Below are 19118 nucleotides of genomic sequence, written 5' to 3'. Positions count from 1 at the left end.
CGTGGACATAGCATAGCGAAAATGCTCAGTAAGCCATGCATTTAGTGAATAATGCAGGTGGGAGATTAATAAAATTTATAGAATACTTGGGATTGTTGTTACATGCACCAAAATTATTCTAAATAAATTTCGTAGATATTAAACTACATAGTTCATGTGTAAGCAGAGAGGTATAGATACTCATTAACTTCTTGACAGCTCTACTTCTTTGCAGAAAGCAGGTATAGAAAATAAAGGGTTTTACATTTTTAACCCTGAACTAAAAACCACTATCAACAATCATTAACTAGATGTTGCAATTTTATTGCTTTTTTCATATCTTTATCTTTATCTTTTATTAGTATTCTTACATAAATATTTTTAATATTTATGTTTCTCTTTTATTTTTATTTTTTTTTCCTGCAAGGAGAAGTCCGATTTTTTTCATTTCAAGAAAAAGATAACACCCATGGCACAAGTGACCCAAAATCTGAACCCTTGCAATCCAAAATATGCACTGTACGTTTTCCTTTCTTTTTTTTGGAAGCAAATACGCACAATTGCCTCGTGACCAAAAAAAATTGAGATATTCTGTGGAAAGGTACAGATATTGCTTAACTCTCCCAAAAGCTATCAACCATGTGCATTCCCGACTCAGTCAAACTCAGCGAGTTGAATGTTTCCGTTTCGGACCAAAATACCCTCTTAGTTGAGTTGGGTACAGATAATTCACCCAATTTTTTAATAGTACCAAATGGATTGAGTACCTAGTTTAATTTATACGACCCTCAATAGGGCTGCACAAGATCCGCCCACGATACCCAAACCCATCCGTACCCGCTAAATCCGTGGGTTTTTAATCCATACCTGCCCGTTGTGGGTGCGGGGTTGGTTATGAAAAAAAAAAACCGCTGTTTGTGGGTGCGAGGTTGGTTTAAGCTAATACCCGCCCATACCCACCCAAAAAACCCGCAGATTATATACCATTAGATAAAACTAATCCTAGTCGTCCATTATGAAACCCTAATACTAGTAGATAGGATAACTGATAACCCTCGTTCACTTTCTACACTCTTCTCTCTGTTCGACCTCTCCTCTTCTTCCTCCTCAGTTCTTCTTCTTCACCTACGAACGACAATTACCAGAAATCTTCACCAGAAATCGACAACAACAACTTCGAATCTTCATCAGAAATCGACAACAATCGAAAAATCAACAGATTCAACACTTAATCTTCATCTGTGAACTTCCTACGTATGAATATTTTGGGGGTTTTGTTTTTTTTCTCACTTAATCAAGGAGAATAGAAGTTATTCTAAATACTTGAATATAAAGCGGGTTTAAACCCGTTTAAACCCATACCCGCCCAACCCGTAGCGGGCGGGTAACAAAACCCGCCCGCTGTTTGTGGGTGCGGGGTTGGTTATGAAAAAAAAAACCGCAGTCTGTGGGTGCGAGGTTGGTTTTAGCTTATACCCGCCCATACCCGCCCATGTGCAGCCCTAACCCTCAAAGTCATCTACACATCATAATTTATTAATAGTACCGAATGGATTGAGTACCTAGTTTAATTTATACGACCCTCAAAGTCATCTACCCATCATAATTTATAGTATCGTGAAAAATAAGGTACCCATTGAAATTTATACGACCGTGTTAGCGAGGTACTCAATTTATTTTCTAGGACCGTTTCAAAGACAATAGAATTATCCTAACACCAGCAGAGAGAAGTACAATAGTACGTTCTTCAAAAGAAGTATCTTAACACCAAGAAGTATCTTAACACCAACATGACAAAACACTAGTGAGTTCCAGATCGTGCGTCATTCACCATTCGTAAACTATACCCAAATAAAATAACAAATGATGAACCGGATAGAAAACCAAACAGCTGCTCACGGAAGGCAGGACAAAGATTGTTGGTGTAACCATAATCTAACTAGGATGATGAATTAAATAAAAAATGCATATTGAACCACCAGAAAGCAAAGTGAGCTCGAAATGCCGATGTTAGTTGTTGTTGCATATCAAAAAGCTTCTGCAGAAGAAACAATCTCACACAAAAAACCCGAATGAATAACCAACAACACCACTAACACCATAATATACTATGCTCATCAACCATATTCACACACAACCAAACTCACTCACTCTCTTTACAACTCCCATACACTTGCACATGCTATTACTCCTTCCCTTGTTTCCGGTAAGGGTCTATCATATTTTTGGTTGGATCGACAAATCCATACAGTTTAAGTGCCTCATTTTAATTTCTAGAACTCTGCGACGTTGTAACAAATTCTGTAGATACAGTTCTCTGTACTACAACATTTTTTGCCACTTTTCCTAACATGATTATCCTGAATATTAACCAAATGTTCCTGACACACCTAAGCATAACATATCATTCATTTAATTCTAACCGCTAGATCTCAGTTTATGGTTCCAACAGTGCAATCGTTATAGATGGCAGAAAAACAAATTCACGGTTCGTGCTACCTAAGGTTTTATCATCTGGACTAAGTTTCCAAATAGTTCTAACATTCAAACTCAAGTAGCAACAATAATAAATGATTTCAGCAATCCATCGATAACTTATTTTGAGAGTAATAAGAGAAACTAGACTTCAATAGCTGTAGTGATCAAAATGGCAACCGTATGTATGATATGAGCTTATTCGTGTTTGTAGAAAATTGATCACTTCCCTTCTATCTAGATTCCACTGTAGTAGTAGTACTAACAAAAATAAGTTAGATAAAATTGATGGATTTGACCTTAAATATCCCATGCATATTAATTATTTTTTTCCAAACAACGTGAATTATTAAATTTTGACACTATGTACATTCTCTTAACATGATAAGATCATGAATGAGTGAACACCAAGAAAACAACAACGAAGTCAGATCTTAATATGGATGCTAGCCCGGAGAGTAATTTCAATTCACAAATATTTATAGACTTAATAAGCTACATACCTCATATTGTGAATTCATGTCACCACTGAAGTAAGTAGAGGATGCAATAATAACTTTTACCCCTTTCTCTTCATTCAGGCTTTTTATCGAACATTTGCAGGCATGAACTTGTGGTGATAAGATAGCCATGGTGTTGTGTTCGAAGCCCTTTGACATGTCCCCCTTCCCTGCAAATTCGAGTTCTAAAAAAACCCAAGTTCCCTAATGAGGTAATAGAATTCAGAACTCAATCCATCCATCCATTAAACCCGAAGGTAATAACACACATGCAACCTCGCCTTTTTGCTAATTTCTCAGTCATAAAACCAACCTCAACATTAAATAAATTAGTACCCATTCTTCTTAAAGCTCTCTGTGATCCGTTTCTTGTTTGTCAAGAACACCAAATCTTATCTAACAAAATCCCAAAGAATTCAGCCATTCCTTCCAACTGATTTCAACTTCAAAATTCATCCCCAACACCTCAGGACTCTTAACCATTTCAAGATAAAATCTTAAACACCATCATTGATTTTTCTCTAAAGTTTTGTGACAAAAGAGAAAATAATTCTTCTCCTAGATCCAGAGAAGAGAAAGATCATAGCTTAAAAAATTTCCCCTCCTGTTGATAGAAACATGATTTATCTTTCTAATTCGAAAGAAGAGAAACTATTTCCTTTCCGGTTTTTGTGAGGCTATTTTGGTCCGAAACGGAAGCAGTGAACTCGCTGGGTTAGACTGGGTCAAAAAGGCACATGTTGAGAGAATATCTAATATTCACGAGGTTCCCTCAAAAGAAAATTCATATGCGCCGTCTGGTGGTCACCCCAGACATCATGTATTCTTACACTCCGCTAACACTATACCAGGGTTTAAGCCATCGTATAATAGCAATTCTGGAAACAGAACATCGGCCCCGAGAAGAGAGAACAAAGATAAACCCTAAAACACAAAATCATAGCTGAGCAGGGGTCGATACTGTGATTACACCTCTTGGGTTCCCTATTTCAAAGACGCCTTGTGAATTTTGATTCTGAAAGATAAAATTTGGGATACAGTGTGTTTCGGGAAAAGATTTTGGGATTCTCCGAGTTCAGCTAATTTTTATACCCATTGGAGCAAGAAGTGAAGAAGAGACTGAGGATTCCCAATCTTGCCGGATACAGTTATTCCAGGTTTGTCTCTATTGGGTTTCTGAGTCTGGTCATTGTTCGTGTGTAAGTAAAGCTTACATGTCCTTTTTTTTTATACTTGCTTATGAGCTATTTGTGTAATTTGTGGTAGTTGGAGGTGGTGGTGGTTGTTGGGTGGTATGCCATGTTTGGCTGTTGTTGTCAGTGTCAGCCTAGTGTGGAAAGTGTGAAATCTATGGTTGAATAGAGTGAAATGAGAAATAGTTTAGGGTTGGATGTCATAGTTACTTTGTCGCTGACATGTGTTTGGATTTTAGTTTGATGGATCTGATACAGGTTTGTAGACAAAAATTTGCGAAGTTAGTTTTATCATTCTGGCGCACATGGAAAGAAAGCATAGACAATCTGCTTTCTACGATAAGCCATTACATAACAATAAACAACACGATCAGTGAAAGCAAATTTGGCAGCAGTATGATTTTCATTTGAAATGAACGTAAACAGATTCAACGCTACATGAAACATGTCACTGGGGTACTGTGGGTGTTCTAATATCTGCTTAGGCTGCGTTTAATATCATAGATTTGCTGTATGCTTTATATCAACATGAACAACCATTTGAGCTATGACGTTGTTATTTGTATGTTTGTTCAGACTAGTATACTCCAAATATATTCAAGTTGCTTAGTCAAGATTGTAATAGTAGTTCAGGATTGGACTGGTATAATTTGTTATCAATATTTAGTTTTGTTTTGTTCTTTCTGAAAATTTTGTTTGATTATGAATTTGTAGTTTTGTTGAATTGTTGTTTCGATATTAAGTATATAATATGCATATGTGTAGGGTTTGTAAGTAGGTAAAAGTTGTTCAAAGCATGGCTATATTCGTATAAACTCCTTTGTTACTGATATGCAGTTTTCTGAATTACAATCACAGTTGAGAGTGAAACGGATAGAGAGATGGGGGAGACAGATGGGAGTGGTGGAAATGGGGATTTGGCAGGAGAGATGGAAGTTGATGCTTTCAGGAGACTATTTCCTCTTCGATACTATGAGCGTCATCTCCTTGAGTCTGTACGTCCTGATGCCAGGCCTCTTGGAACATCTAGGACTACATCTGTCTCTCTTGGTCCGCTTTTTCCTAACCCTCTTTCATTTTTATGGATTTTGAGCTCACTTCATGTTTTGATATTTCTTTTCTTCTTCTCGTCTTCTAATACAGGGGCAGTTTCATCAGCTGATGGCTCAGCCTTGGTTAAGATTGGATCCACCGTATGCTCTCTCTCTCCCCCTTGTCCACCTTTCATTTTATGAAATGTACACTTATAGTCTCAGAAACAGTAATTGCGTAATGCTTAGGATTTATTCAGAAGTAATAAAAAAGATAGATTTGTTTGATGTTGGGAACTTATATGTTATGCGCAGATCATGTTGGCTGCTGTCAAAATGGAAGTCATGACACCATCATCTGACTCGCCTGATGAGGGCTGCCTAGGTTTGATTCTGGTTTATTTCTTTACGAAAATAAAGTTTGTTATATTCTAATAATAAAAGTTAAAGAAAAACAAAGCTGAGCATCTTGTTTTCTGTTACATTTTTTGTTCAATCAGCTATTGAGTTCCACATGCCTCCGGTTTGTTCTCCACTTGTTAGGCCTGGTCGACCTGCTGAGCCGGCACCTGTTATTTCCAAACAACTCTCTGACGTTGTGTTAAGGTATATAATAGTTCTCTGCTTCTTAGGGCTTGCATGGTTTGTATATGTAGACAAGTTAGGATAGAAAGTGGGGTTCAAGAAAACCCTATAACTCTCGATCAGGGTGATTATCTCTCAAATCCTAACCTCATTAACAATTTAAACTTGGAGGTGCACCACTTAAGAAATGCCATCATTGTGGATAATCTTGATACTTAATTTATGGATGAGAGACAATTAATATGGATAGTTCGGTTGCATAATACTTTATTTTGAGGGTGAGATGCTGTGTTAATGTGGAAGAAGGAAAACGTATGAACTCGTGATCTTTGTTAAAACTTAAAGAAACCATCTGATTTAAACTCTTTTTGCTTGACATCTTTGAAAACAAATTAATTTGGCCAGTAGTGTCTCTTCGTCTTTGGAAAGTGGGACATGAATTAAGTGCAGTCCACTTTTCCTTGATTAGGTGATGTACTGCCTCAAGGCGGACACAAGGTTTATGCCTCGAACCGCAAAACAAGAACATTAAAAAAGCTTGGAAAATCTGAAAAACAGCATAATTTCTGGAAGACTTAAAGTGTCATCCCATGACAAATTATTGACTAATGATAGTTTAGTGGTAATATTCTCAAAGCTAAAAATGTACCCCTTGTTGTTAGCTTGAAAGATATGTCTCGTATACAAGGAGCACCTTGAGGTGTACGCGTCACCTGCATTTCAAAAACCAATGGTTGGAATGATATGTAATTACCTTTTCTTCTTGTTGTTCTTCAATCCCTTACTGCTACGAGGATCTGGTTAACTAAGCTAAAAGTGTGAGACTCTAGTTGTATATTTGATTGTTTTTTTATTTGATTTTTTTTTTCTTTTTATAACTTTTTATAACCTTGTATTCAAGGTGTTTTGTTTGTCAGAAAGAAAAACTGCTAATTGCATTAAATGACTGTTTTAATCTCTAACTTAACTTCTTGCTTCCTAGGTTTTACTGATTGTTAGAAAGTTCTTTGTAATATCTGTTCATTGAGTAGTATATCTTGTCCTCTTCTTCGACTAGGGGTAATTTCTAATCTGACTTCCTTGAACACGAAATTCCACTTCGTGGTGTTGTTGTCATAGTTACAGTATACAGGGATAACTTAAGTGCGTTTAATAGTAACCAATTTGACACCAGCTTTTATTTACAAGCGAGTCTCTTTGATTATTGCAGTTCTGGAATGATCAATTTGAAGGAACTATCCTTAATCAGTGGAAAGGCAGCATGGATGGCTTACCTGGTAATAGCCTCCCAGTCTGAGCATTCTTACTCTAACATTCATTATAATTGTTTGCAATTGCTCGTACTCAGATAATAATCAAGTAATTGTATCTTAGAATTGATGGAAAACTAGCTCACTCACTGGTTCGACAAAATCTTCCTTGATTCTATATGAACTTTTTGTAGTTAAACTTTCTAAAAAATTAGAAGTTACAAGGATGTGTTTTTTCGAGGAATCGCCATCGTCAATGCTGATAACTACTTCAGGACCTTCCATGGTATTCTTCGTGTACAAGTAACCCTGTCTGGGGCACTGACGTGCTGTATCTCCTTAGCATATACATTCAAGTACCAACTGTATTTTAGTGGTCTAAATATCATTTCCTATTCGTTACCTACTTTTACCATAGCAAACAGCAGACAAGAATGCTTTGTGATGCTTCTACGTTGTTACCAAAGGTTCGGTATGTCAACGAGGTCCCCTGATTTACTAGGAGCACTTTTTGCTACTAAGTGATAAATTTTCTTCCTTATGAAATAGCCAGTGGGGTTTGCTTACTTCATCACAGCCACTTTTTTTGTTGTTGATGACATTCTAAGTATGTTTATTCCCGCGCAGGACATATACTGTTTGGATGCAGATGGTTCGCTTTTTGATGCTGCTCTACTTTCAGCAGTTGCTGCATTGTCTAGTTGTAAGTTCCACCGCTCATTCTCACTTTTTGATTTTGTGATCTTTGAGTAAATGGTTTCTTCTTTCTGGTAAAGACATACCATTTGGCCAATGTTGTAAGTTCCACTTTTCATTCTCTCTTTTGGATTTTGTGATCTTTGAATGAATGGTTTCTTGTCTTTGGTAAAGACGCATGCCATTTGGCCAATGTCGACTTATCGGGTGAGACTGCAATACATGAACTATTAAGATGACAATAGAAGGGAAAACAGACTAAAAGACTTCTGTGCCTCTACTATGGTTGAGGGGTTCTGGATAATGCTGGAGGGAAGTAGTGCTAGAATATATCAGTCACGTAAACAAGGATACGGCTGAAAAACCAGTTCCAGTATCATGTTACATGGTTACAGTTTTAGTGTTCACTGGATAGCTATGACATTGAACAGTGAGAACATAATAAATGATTTTAAATTTATCATATAAATGTTAATTTAGTAAAATGTTGCATCATTCTTATTGGAAGAGTTAAATATCAGCTTCTCTAAAGTACTGATTATTTATTTAGTGAGTATGCCATTTTGCTTATCGTTAACCCGCACTGGCACGTATATCAAACTAGTGTACAGTTCATTGTGTAAAGTTATATCTTCTTCACGCGTGGAAGTGTAGGGTCATACTCTCGGGTTTTCTGATTGACGATGTCTATCTATAGGTTTAGTTGAGTTGAAATGATAACAGGTATCATATGACCCTCTTTTCATTTGCAGTGTGTATCCCTGAGGTGTCTGTCAATAATGAGGGAAGAGTAATTACTTTGTCTGCTGGAAACAAGGATAAGAAGACAGTGAAAGAGCCACTCAATAAAGAAAAGCGGAAGCTCACTCTGAGTTGCATTCCATTTTCATTGACATGCATTCTTCACAAGAAATATATCTTGGCAGATCCTAATTCAGAGGAAGAATCTATCATGGAAACTCTTGTGACTGTGGTGTTGGATTCATCCAATAGGCTTATCTCTCTGTTCAAACCTGGTGGACCGTTTCTCGCCTCCACATCGGTAGTTCAGGTTTGTTCTTTTTCCTCTCTAGTTAATCACTTCATTTGGCTAAAGCGGAAAAAGCTACAGCCTTTTACCTTCTTTGTTCTCCTTGTCAGGCCCAACTTTTTCTAGAACTTAGCCAACATTTATTTGTATAACTCGCATAGAAATTCCCCATGGTAATCCGACTATGGTCATCCACCCTTGAAAACGAATCACAATATCTAAAATCTGTAACCCATAAGAAGTTGATTACTAATAAAGTCTCCGAAGGATCAATTGTCGCACCATTTCTTTAACTTTTCACGACGTCAAATGCTAGGATGTAATCTTATTTTTATTTTATTTTAGCAAGTAGTTGATGAGAGTATTATCCTCATAGAAGATTAAGCTCTTGAATAATCTGCTTCTTGTGTTTATTGGCACGGTATCAGGGAACAGTAGTTTGATGACAATATTTAAGTGATTTTCCAGCCAGCAATTAGGTATTCTATTGCCGCAACATAATGAAGAAGTTTATGTGAACAATTGCAGGGTTGCATTGCACTTACAAAGGATAGAGTGAAGGAGCTCCAGAAAATTCTGAATGAAGCCATTACAGATATGGAAGTCGATTAGATTCAGTTACATAGAGACGAAGAAGAAAAAAAAGGATGTGGTGAAGACGTGATGAATAGTCAGAGAGAATCCTCTTATTAGCAGGCAACAGTTTTGGCTTTCATATAATGTAAATTTTGGTTCTGTTTTACGTCATTGCCTGAAGTGCGGTACTATTTGGTTTATTAACTTAATTAAACATCGGGAGGCGAATGTTGATTGTCATGTTTGATTAACTTTGTGTAGGAAGCAATGTAAACAGATTATTTGTTGTTCCAATTTTGCCAAGTATATTTATCTCACTACTTCAGCATGTGGTGCTCTAGTTTTACATGTTTCTTGGATTTTGGCCTTTTGGGCATGCATCAACAGAAGAAACTTAGACAAGTGAGTATAAGTTTATTCTTCACACCTGGTGATATCTCCCAAGAAGAATGAATCTCAATCAGGTTTGAAAATGTGGGGTCGAATAATTTTTGACATTTACGACCAAGATTATTGGGGAAGAAACCTAGGAATTTTCCTGGGTGCTGTAGAACCACTCTTTTTCTTTCATTGCTTGTATTAGTTGACGGCCCCTTATCAGGATCTCCAATTCAGAACACTTCATGTAATGACAGAGAGAGAATTGCACTTACTACTTATGAGCCTCTAGCTATCATGGATTCTCTTCAAACCTTTTCTTCTTCTTCTTTGCCATTATATTCCCTGAAACACAAAACTCATACTAGATATAACCTAAATTATTCTCCATTGCGGTGCCATTCGGTTAGCATAACCTCACTTTGCTTATGCTCAATTTATATATATGAAGAAACTTAATTACTTTCATTTCTTCTTAGAATCTTATTTTTGTTTTGCTTTTGTTTGTTCTTACAGTTGAAGGAGAGTATTGAAGATCTGAAACCGAATTATGAGCTCGGAGCTCTCGATGTCTTGTTACTCAATTTATTTCGCAACAAAATGGTTAAGGTGAGTGTTGATGTAATGTGAATTGTGTATGAATGTGGTTGTGAATATGATAAGAATTGAGCGTGAGTTGAATAGGAGGTTGGATGGGACTCAAGTAAGCCTGGATATGAAGGACTCATTGAAGTTGCGAATCATCTCATGAACGGTCGAAGCAATTCAGAAACCGAAAAGGCATCGGTATGGATTCATGGTCTTAATATTTTGCTGATTATCTAGTTCATCGCCTTATCTTAATCTTGAGTTTAATGAGTGGACTACAATGGTCTTGCAGGTTAGTATATTAAATTCATTGTTCCCATCATTTTTGTTGCCGCTTTTCCGAATGCTCATAGCACCTGTTGCAGGGGGTAAAGTGGCTGCTATTATGGTTGGTGAGAACTAAATCCAACATTTTCGAGAGCATTGCCAGAATTTTTCATACTCCCTCCGTCTCTACCTGCCTATCTTTTAGAGACGGAGGTAGTATATTTTTTCCCCTATTTTGTAAGTTCACTAGAATTTATCATGTTTTTGCTACTGTTGTTGAAGCAAGGGTGACTGCATTATCCTGTCAATGGCTAATGGGGCGATGCACCGTTAACTCTGTTGATCTTCCTGATGGACTCTTTGGATAGTGGGGTTAGAGTAATTTTGTTTCACTTCAAATTCCACAAATTACATTCTAATACCTGACACCTTCATTTTATGATAATAAACATTTGAAATAGGTACTGGTTGAAAGGTGCAAGTATCTGGAAGAAAGCAAATGCTTGGGTATTTGCATCAATACATGTAAACTTCCAACACAGGTCAGTAATAAGCATAAACTTTAGAGAGTTTGGCTTAAACTTTTAATAGTTATGTATTGATGTCAATCTGACTGTCTTAACAGACTTTCATCAAAGACTACATGGGTGTTCCTTTGATGATGGAACCAAACTATACTGATTATAGCTGTCAGGTAATACCATTTCTTGAGATTGAGATTTTTTTATCTATGTTTATAATCTGTTCTCCTGACAAAAAAATATATAATCTGGCAGTTCAAATTTGGGATACTTCCTCCTATGCCTTCAGAGGATAAGAAGCTACTGGAACCTTGTTTGGAAATATGCCCAAATGCAACACGCCGTAGACAAGTTGGAAAAAACGAGAACAAAATAATTCAATGTCCCAAAGTATAAACCTTCCGAAGAAGATATCTGAAAACAGCATGGATCAGTATCGATCAGTTCATGGAAAATGATGCCTAAGGCTTGTTTTTTTTTTTCTCAAAAGATGAAGACCACTACATATGTAATTATACTCATTAAGAACGATTAACAATTTACTGACAGGAATTGTTTCCAACTGATTAACTCTAGCATGTTCCATAACTTACAGATAAAGTACATCTTAATCCGAAGAAGCAGATAAAGTACATCTTTATCCGAAGTTCGGAAAGCAAAATCAGCTCAAGCTAGATAGACCAAGGCTACTAGATTGCTTCAATCCACCTAAACTTGCAGCTCTGACTGAACGGACTCTATATCGAAGTGCTCCCAAATTCCTTATCCTGTTACATGCATGATTGCAAGAAAATTTTGGAAACATAACAAGCAATGGCATGATTCCAATGTGTATTATTGCACACTGATTATTCATGATTTCCTTTGATCAACAAACTATTCCTCGATTACCTAGACCATAGTGGATAAAGTGCATATGAAACAAGAGTTGACAAAAAGAAGAAGAAAAAAACCTGGGCATTACTTTGTTTCTTGTTCTGATGGTACAATTCGGTTTAAAATCACCTACAGCTATAAACCTACTGATAATTCCCAATACTTCAAAAATAACAAAGAATGATAGAGAATAAATAACATACTGCTATCATGAATGAGATCATCTAAATTGTAAGGGAAAAAAGCTAATACTACACATGAACAGTACTAAAACGCAGGAATGATTTAGAGGGCAACGTCATACAGACATAGGTTGTACCAACATGCATCTTTGTGTCATATAAAAATTTCACAATCATTGGCAAAGTAGTCATACATTGGCATGATTTACCGATCCCAACCAGATGGTCTACGTCTCTCTCTAGGTTTTTCTTTAGAACTGCAAATAACACCCAAGAACAAAAGTCAGCATATAAGCAGTCAAGAGAAAAACAGAACCACCGTGAATTTAAGTAATGCAGGGTGAAAAGTTCAGAACTAACCCTTCTACATTCTTCTGACTACTATCTCTGGAATTCCCAGCAGCGGTGCTTACTCCTGGATTAGGAGGAGTGGGGCTAAATGAACTATTTGTCTTTATGTCCCCACCTATTAAACCACCAGAAACAAAACCACGTAAAACTGGCCTACTGGCAGTGTAGTTTGTATTGTTACTGCTGCCTTGATTTTGAGAATTAGATGTTGCCGCTACAAAGCTGTTCTTGAACTGGGACATCATTCCACTTCTAACCACATTATTAGCTGCTGATCTACTTGGAACAGATTGAGATGGTGGGTTTGCTGGTTCTGTACTATATCCAATACCAAGACCAAAATCCACACCACGCACACCTTTTCCGCTTCCACCGCCGCCTCCCCTTCCTCTACCTTTTTTCCCACCACCTGACCCTGCACCAGCAAAAATAATCATGCATCTCGTAAGAGTTGGTTCCAACAAAAGAACATGCATTTATTTGTGCGGAAGTATAGTTTAATACTTCCGTTTATTAAACTAGAATGGTAGTACTGTCAATGAGCCATTTGCTAGATCTCGGCAGATGACCAAATTTATTGTCAATGAGCCATTTGCTAGACCTCGGCAGATGACCAAATTTAATTATTTATCTACTAGAATGGTAGTATTGTATAGTTTCCTAACGTTTCTTCTTAGTTTCAACCGTAGCTTTAAACAACAGCATAAGAAAACATATGAATTGAATTGGCACTGCAAAGTGGGAAACTCCTACCAGCTCCTTTTCTCGAATCACGTTTGGATCTGAATCTTCCATCCTATAAAATAGTAAAAAATCCCCACCGTGATAAGCAACAGTGGATAACCATATTTGTGCAAACAAATGCTTAATAGAGATTCAGATAGTTTCAAACTCTAAAATTAAAAATAGCAAATCTGATCATGTGTTTACCTTCATAGCAAGATCCATGAGCTCAACAGAGACGTTCTGACCAGCAGCAATTAGACTGTTGACAAGTTCCCCAGCAAAGCGAGCCTCCTTCAGCGTAATAAGAGTGTAGGCTGTACCATCCTTATCTCCAGCCCGACCTGTTCTACCAATACGATGGACATGCATATCCATATCTCTGGCAATGTCAAAGTTCACTACAGACTTTATGGATTTAATATCGAGTCCACGAGCAGCAACATCAGTGGCAATGAGAACATGGTAAGTCCCCGATTTAAACTTCTGCAAGGTTTCCATTCGGGAAGCCTGGTCTTTATCACCATGCAGTGCAGCAACCTTAAAACCCCTTTGCACCAACTGGGTTTCAATCTCATCAACTGTAGCTTTCTTGGATGCAAACACTAGAACATCTCCATTATCTATCATCCCAGGCAGCCTCTCAAGAAGCCAAGGCATTTTTGCAGAATCTGAAATAATCACATCAACAACTTGAGTGATATCCTCATTAGCCATACCAACTTCACCTACGGTAACTCTTATAGGATCCGAGAGGATTTCCCTAGCTAACTTCTCAACTCTGCGGGGCATGGTTGCTGAAAAGAGTAAGGTCTGACGATCTGGTCTTATCTGACCAACAATTGATCTAATTTGTGGTTCGAAACCGAGGTCAAACATTCGATCAGCTTCATCCAGAACAAGATATGTTGCTCTCGACATATTTAGCGCCTTCATCTTTAGCATGTCTATCAGTCTCCCAGGAGTTGCAACAACTATCTCACAACCAGCTTTTAGTTCTTTAAATTGATCAAGTTTAGACATTCCACCATAAACTGCACTTACCCGAATTCCATGGGATTTTGAAAATTTCTTTGCTTCCAAATATATCTGATGTGCTAATTCTCTTGTAGGTGCACATATTACTCCTATGGGACCTTCTTCTCTGTCAAGTTCAGGCTGATCCATTATATGCACAATCATGGGAAGAACAAACGAAGCAGTTTTCCCAGAACCGGTCTTTGCAATACCAATTATATCTCTCCCAGAAAGCACAATAGGAAAAGCCTGACATTGTATTGGTGTTGGCTTTTCATACCCTTGTTTCGCAATAGCATTCATCACTTGAGTTGAAAATCCACAATCTTCAAAACTCTTAACTGGCCTGCTAATATCAAATCCTGAAACACGTATCGCCAAACTTCTTCGATATTCAGCAACATCCTGCTCACTCATTCCTGCATAGAGGAAAGAAGAAGAACGGCAACAACCACAGTATAAGTTTCATCTTCAAAGCAAACAAGAAAAAAGATCATCAAATTGCATTCTTCTGTGTGCACACCCTAAGTAAGCTACATAAACTGCACCAACGCTCTTTCTCGGTGAAATTCAAGCATTTAAAGAAAGGGTACCGAGTTTCTTGCTAGAAGTACATGAGTTTCATCTTCAAAGTGAACAAACATCGACAAATTGCATTCTTCGGTGGGCACAACCTATCTAAACTACATAAGTCCCACCAACATTCTTCCTTAGTAAAATTCAACCTATCAGAGCAAGGTTACAGAGTTGCTTGCTGAAAGCAGTCCAAATTACAGGTAGTAAGAAAGAAACAAGCCTGTCCCGAAACTAAGTTATTTCCAAATTACACCTACAGTCAATAATCTAAGTAAGCAACCTACAAACTCTTTCCAAACCTTAAACTGAATTCTTCTCAACATCATATAAGATTATATGTTAACAAGCAATAACACAATAAACAACCCTACAAAATTATATGTCAAGAAGCAATAACAGTCCTTACAAAAGAAGACCAGAAAACTGAAAAGGATCCAAAACATTTACCTGAAATAGACTCCTTTTCTTCATAAAAATCCTTACAAAAGGGTTCATAATCAACAGAACTATGATCTAAAGCAGGAATAGGTTCAATTTTCTTCTTATCAGCAACAACAATAGGATTATCATCAGAATCATAATCAATCAAACCAGCATCAACAGCTTTAGCAGCAGCATAAACTTCTTCATCAGAATCATATCCAGCTTTTAATACATCAGAAGCTAATGTTAATCCAATATCTTTCTTAGCTCTTAAAAAACTCTCCATTAGATCCTCTTCCTCATCATCATACTTCCCCACCAGCACTTTCTCTTTCTCTTTTGCCGGCGCTGCTTTCATCTCTTCATGAATTCCTTCCATAAACGCATCCAATGGATCAATTTCATCATCACCACCACCATTCTCACCACCACCACCACTAACATCATTCCCTTCATCTCTTTCTTCGTGGTAATCGATGTCATCAAGATCATGATCTTCGTAATTATCATGAGGATTATTTGATGATGATGGAGGGACATAAAGTCTTTGTGGCGGTTGGGATATTTCAAAATTGTATGTTGCTTGTTTATTAATCCCGAATCCTTCAAACCCAAATTTTCTCTTGTTTGAAGACATCTTGTTTGGTTTTGTAGATGAAATTCACAACCCTAGTTTGCGAATCCGGGGAGTTTGAATAGGGATGAGATTTGATAATCTGGGGATGGGGGGTTTTGGAAATTTTTAGGGTTTGGCAAGAAGTACTAGTTGAAGCTTTTAGCTACCAGTTGATGTTTGTCGGTTTTTGTCGAAGAAGGAAAAAGAAGGAGCGGGATTTGGAGGGAGAATGTGTCCACGGAGACTCGAACTCGCATTCTCTTCTTCTGTTTGTTAAAGACCGAAGCTGCTAGGGAGACCCCGGAATCTTACACCACATTTTGACCCCCTCTGTGTCTTTGTTGTATCCCTGCAACAATTAACCGACAGAGATGGATAGAATGGTGAAAATCACCTCTCGAATCAAAGATTCAAGCCAAAGTTTCTGAGCCAGAGGCGCAACCAATTTCATTAATGAAAACAATACTTTGATAGATGAAGAAGATAATCCTTCTTACACGTTAAGTAGCTAATAATTAAGTCCTAACTAGACTCAATCGGACAACTACGCGTGGCAAGCTATCAACGGTCCACAACCACCCAATGATAGCCGGTCTTGAAATACTAAGGCACACAACAACTATTGATAGGGGCAGACCACAGAGTGGTTTACACAAGAGGGGATACAACACTGCATACCCCTGAAAATCGTCCTTGTCCTCAAGGACAAATCTAGGATAGTGGGACCTAATATTGGATGAGTCCTCCCAGGTGGCATCCTCAGCAGTTGATTTTTTCCATTGTATGAGGCTTTGGTGCACCATCACCCCTGAGCACTGTCCTATTCTGCAAAACCTTCTCTGGTAGCATTATGACCTAATGTGTTGTTTCAGCTGGGACACATGGAAGACTGGGTGGATCCTGGAATGTGAAGGCAGATCAAGTCTGTAGAATAGAACACCCACCCTTTGAATTATCTTGAAGGGTCCATAGTATTTTGCAGATAGCTTAAAATTCCTCCTGAGAGATACTGAAGCCTGCATGTATGGATGAAGTTTGAGGTAGACCAAATCCCCTTCTGCAAAAGTTCTTTCCACTCTTGAAGAGTCAGCATACAATTTCATCCTGGCTTGGGCTTTATGTAAGGATTCTTTGATGATGTCAAGCATAAAGTCTCTTGATTTTAAGTAAGATTCTACAGCAGCCACAGAAGTAGTAGCAGTGGATGTAAATGCTAGATGTGGAGGTAGATAACCATACAAGGCCTGAAATGGAGACATCTTTAGACTCCTGTGAAAGATGGTGTTGTACCACCACTCTGCAAGTGACAACCAGTCGCTCCAGCTGCTTGGTTTATGACCAGTTACACATCTTAGATAATTTTCCAAGCAATCATTCACCCTCTCAGTCTGGCCATCGGTTTAAGGGTGATATGTTGAGCTTAGTTTCAAGATTGTACCCAAGGCCTTGAAAAAATCATTCCAAAAGTTGCTGGTAAATACCTTGTCCCTATCTGACACAATTGAGGCAGGTAAACCATGGAGCTTAAAAACTTGGTTGAGGAAGACTTGAGCTACATAAGAAGAAGTATATGGATGTTGTAAGGCAATGAAATGAGCATACTTAGTGAGTCTGTCTACTACCACTAAGATGACATTCTTTCTGTTGCTTGTTGGTAGACCATCAATGAAGTCCATTGTTATATGCTGCCAAGCATATTCTGGTACAGGGAGTGGTTGGAGAAGGCCAGCAGAGTTGGTAGAGTCACTCTTATTTCTTTGACAAGTACCACATTGAGATACAAATAGTAAAACATCCTTTTTGAGACCTTGCTAGTAAAAATGGGATTTTTCTCTTGCATAAGTAGCCTGAATACCAGAACGGCCTCCCACAGCAGAAGTGTGTAGTGAATGTAATAAGGCCTGCCTAATGTTACCCCCAGTACCAATATAGAGTTTTGTCTTGTACCTCAAAATGCCCTCCTTGTAAGTGAAGTGCTCAATACTAGAAGGGTTGAGGAGAAGTTTAAAAATGATACCTCGAGTCTTCTCCTCATCAGTATAACTTGCAAGTACCTCTTGATCCCGAGCTGGTGTAGAAGCAGTCAATAAGTTGCATTGGGCTGAATCATGAGGTCTTCTAGAAAGTGCATCTGCCACTATATTTTCAGCTCCTTTCTTGTATCTGATGACATAATCAAATCCCAACAGTTTGATTAAGTATCTTTGTTGTTATGGAGTGGTGATCTTTTGCTCCAAGAAATACTTGAAACTTTGATGATCAGTCTGGATGATGAATTTAGCTCTTTGCAAGTTGTGTCTCCATCTCTGAACTGCCAAGACAATGGCAAGAAACTCTTTTTCATATGTTGATAATTCTCTAGCTCTTGGGCCCGGTGGTTTGCTAAAATAAGCAATTGGCCTGCTCTCTTGAAGCAAGACAGCTCCAAGACATGAGTCACTTGCATCACTTTCAACCACAAAAAGTTTAGTGAAATCTGGTAAGGCCAACACTAGAGTTGTGGACGTGGCTAATTTTAGCTGCTCAAAAGTTGATATGTCCACTGAAGTCCAGACAAATGAGTTTTTCTTGAGAAGAGCAGTCAGTGGCTGACTGGTGGCACCATAATTCTTAACAAAATTCCTATAGTAGCCTGTAAGGCCAAGGAATCCCCTTAATTCTTTGAGGGTAGATGGTGTTGTCCAGGATTGCATACAAGCAATTTTACTTGGATCAGCACAAACCCCTGCAACAGTAATAATATGCCCCAAATATTCCAGAGAGGGTTGACCAAAACAACATTTGGATAGTTTAGCAAACAGATGTTGTTTTCTGAGTAAGGAGAATGTAAACCTCAGGTGTTCCAAATGCTCAGACATGCTCTTGTTGTAGATTAAAATATCATCAAAAAACACCAGGATAAATTTTCTCAATGCAGGTTGGAACACCTCATTCATTAAGGCTTGGAAAGTGGCTGGGTCATTAGTGAGGCCAAATGGCATCACCTTAAATTCATAATGGCCTTGATGTGTTCTAAATGCAGTTTTAAAAATGTCTTATAGGTGCACTATGATTTGATGATACCCGGCTCTCAAGTCAATCCTTGTGAAGACAATGGCTCCATTCAGTTCATCTAATAATTCTTCAATAATTGGAATGGGAAACTTGTCTTTGACAGTGATGTTGTTGAGTTTTCTGTAGTCAACACAAAATCTCCATGTGTTGTCTTTTTTCTTGACCAGAAGTATAGGGGATGCAAAGGGACTATTGCTTGGCTGAATGATTCCAGGATGTAGTATTTCTTCG

General features: G+C 37.9%; 2 protein-coding genes and 1 pseudogene across 6 annotated transcripts; 2 read left to right on the top strand and 1 right to left on the bottom strand.

The window, feature by feature from the left end:
• Positions 1-3842: 3842 nt before the first annotated feature.
• LOC113334806 (exosome complex component RRP43-like) lies at positions 3843-11415 on the top strand. 4 transcript variants are annotated; one of them, XM_026581021.1, is made up of 14 exons: positions 3843-4111; positions 5006-5197; positions 5291-5340; positions 5494-5563; positions 5679-5784; positions 6974-7040; positions 7641-7716; positions 8462-8760; positions 9268-10098; positions 10210-10479; positions 10574-10673; positions 10835-11090; positions 11174-11242; positions 11325-11415. In XM_026581021.1, the coding sequence occupies exons 2-9, from the start codon at positions 5029-5031 to the stop codon at positions 9349-9351; spliced, it is 921 nt and encodes a 306-aa protein (XP_026436806.1). In that variant the 5' UTR covers positions 3843-4111; positions 5006-5028; the 3' UTR covers positions 9352-10098; positions 10210-10479; positions 10574-10673; positions 10835-11090; positions 11174-11242; positions 11325-11415. The 4 variants fall into 4 exon arrangements, with proteins under 4 accessions (XP_026436806.1, XP_026436805.1, XP_026436803.1 ...); XM_026581020.1 differs by having other exon boundaries at positions 10831-11090; XM_026581018.1 differs by having other exon boundaries at positions 10574-11090.
• On the top strand, positions 9959-11617 carry LOC113334807 (annotated as a pseudogene).
• Positions 11618-11685: 68 nt separating this feature from the next.
• Positions 11686-16238, bottom strand: LOC113334805 (DEAD-box ATP-dependent RNA helicase 24-like). 2 transcript variants are annotated; one of them, XM_026581016.1, is made up of 6 exons: positions 15242-16238; positions 13409-14637; positions 13232-13274; positions 12488-12893; positions 12322-12384; positions 11686-11836 (listed from the first exon to the last, which is right to left on the bottom strand). In XM_026581016.1, the coding sequence occupies exons 1-5, from the start codon at positions 15852-15854 to the stop codon at positions 12333-12335; spliced, it is 2343 nt and encodes a 780-aa protein (XP_026436801.1). In that variant the 5' UTR covers positions 15855-16238; the 3' UTR covers positions 11686-11836; positions 12322-12332. The 2 variants fall into 2 exon arrangements, with proteins under 2 accessions (XP_026436801.1, XP_026436800.1); XM_026581015.1 differs by lacking the exon at positions 11686-11836 and having other exon boundaries at positions 11998-12384; positions 15242-16237.
• Between the last annotated feature and the right edge of the window lie 2880 nt (positions 16239-19118).

The sequence above is a fragment of the Papaver somniferum genome, unplaced genomic scaffold (genome assembly GCF_003573695.1).
Source record: "Papaver somniferum cultivar HN1 unplaced genomic scaffold, ASM357369v1 unplaced-scaffold_137, whole genome shotgun sequence".
Taxonomy (NCBI): domain Eukaryota; kingdom Viridiplantae; phylum Streptophyta; class Magnoliopsida; order Ranunculales; family Papaveraceae; genus Papaver; species Papaver somniferum.
The sequence above is the reverse complement of the archived record's forward strand: the minus strand, read 5'-3'. Positions and strand labels throughout refer to the sequence as shown.

Coding starts and splice junctions, on each gene's coding strand:
- LOC113334805 (XM_026581016.1), bottom strand. CDS start 15,854: ATGTCTTCAAACAAGAGAAAATTTGGGTTTGAAGGATTCGGGATTAAT. Junction 13,275..13,408: donor TCATGGATCTTGCTATGAAG/GTAAACACATGA, acceptor ACTATTTTATAG/GATGGAAGATTCAGATCCAA. Junction 12,385..12,487: donor AGTCAGAAGAATGTAGAAGG/GTTAGTTCTGAA, acceptor TGTTATTTGCAG/TTCTAAAGAAAAACCTAGAG.
- LOC113334806 (XM_026581021.1), top strand. CDS start 5,029: ATGGGGGAGACAGATGGGAGTGGTGGAAATGGGGATTTGGCAGGAGAG. Junction 7,717..8,461: donor AGTTGCTGCATTGTCTAGTT/GTAAGTTCCACC, acceptor TTTCATTTGCAG/TGTGTATCCCTGAGGTGTCT. Junction 8,761..9,267: donor CCTCCACATCGGTAGTTCAG/GTTTGTTCTTTT, acceptor GAACAATTGCAG/GGTTGCATTGCACTTACAAA.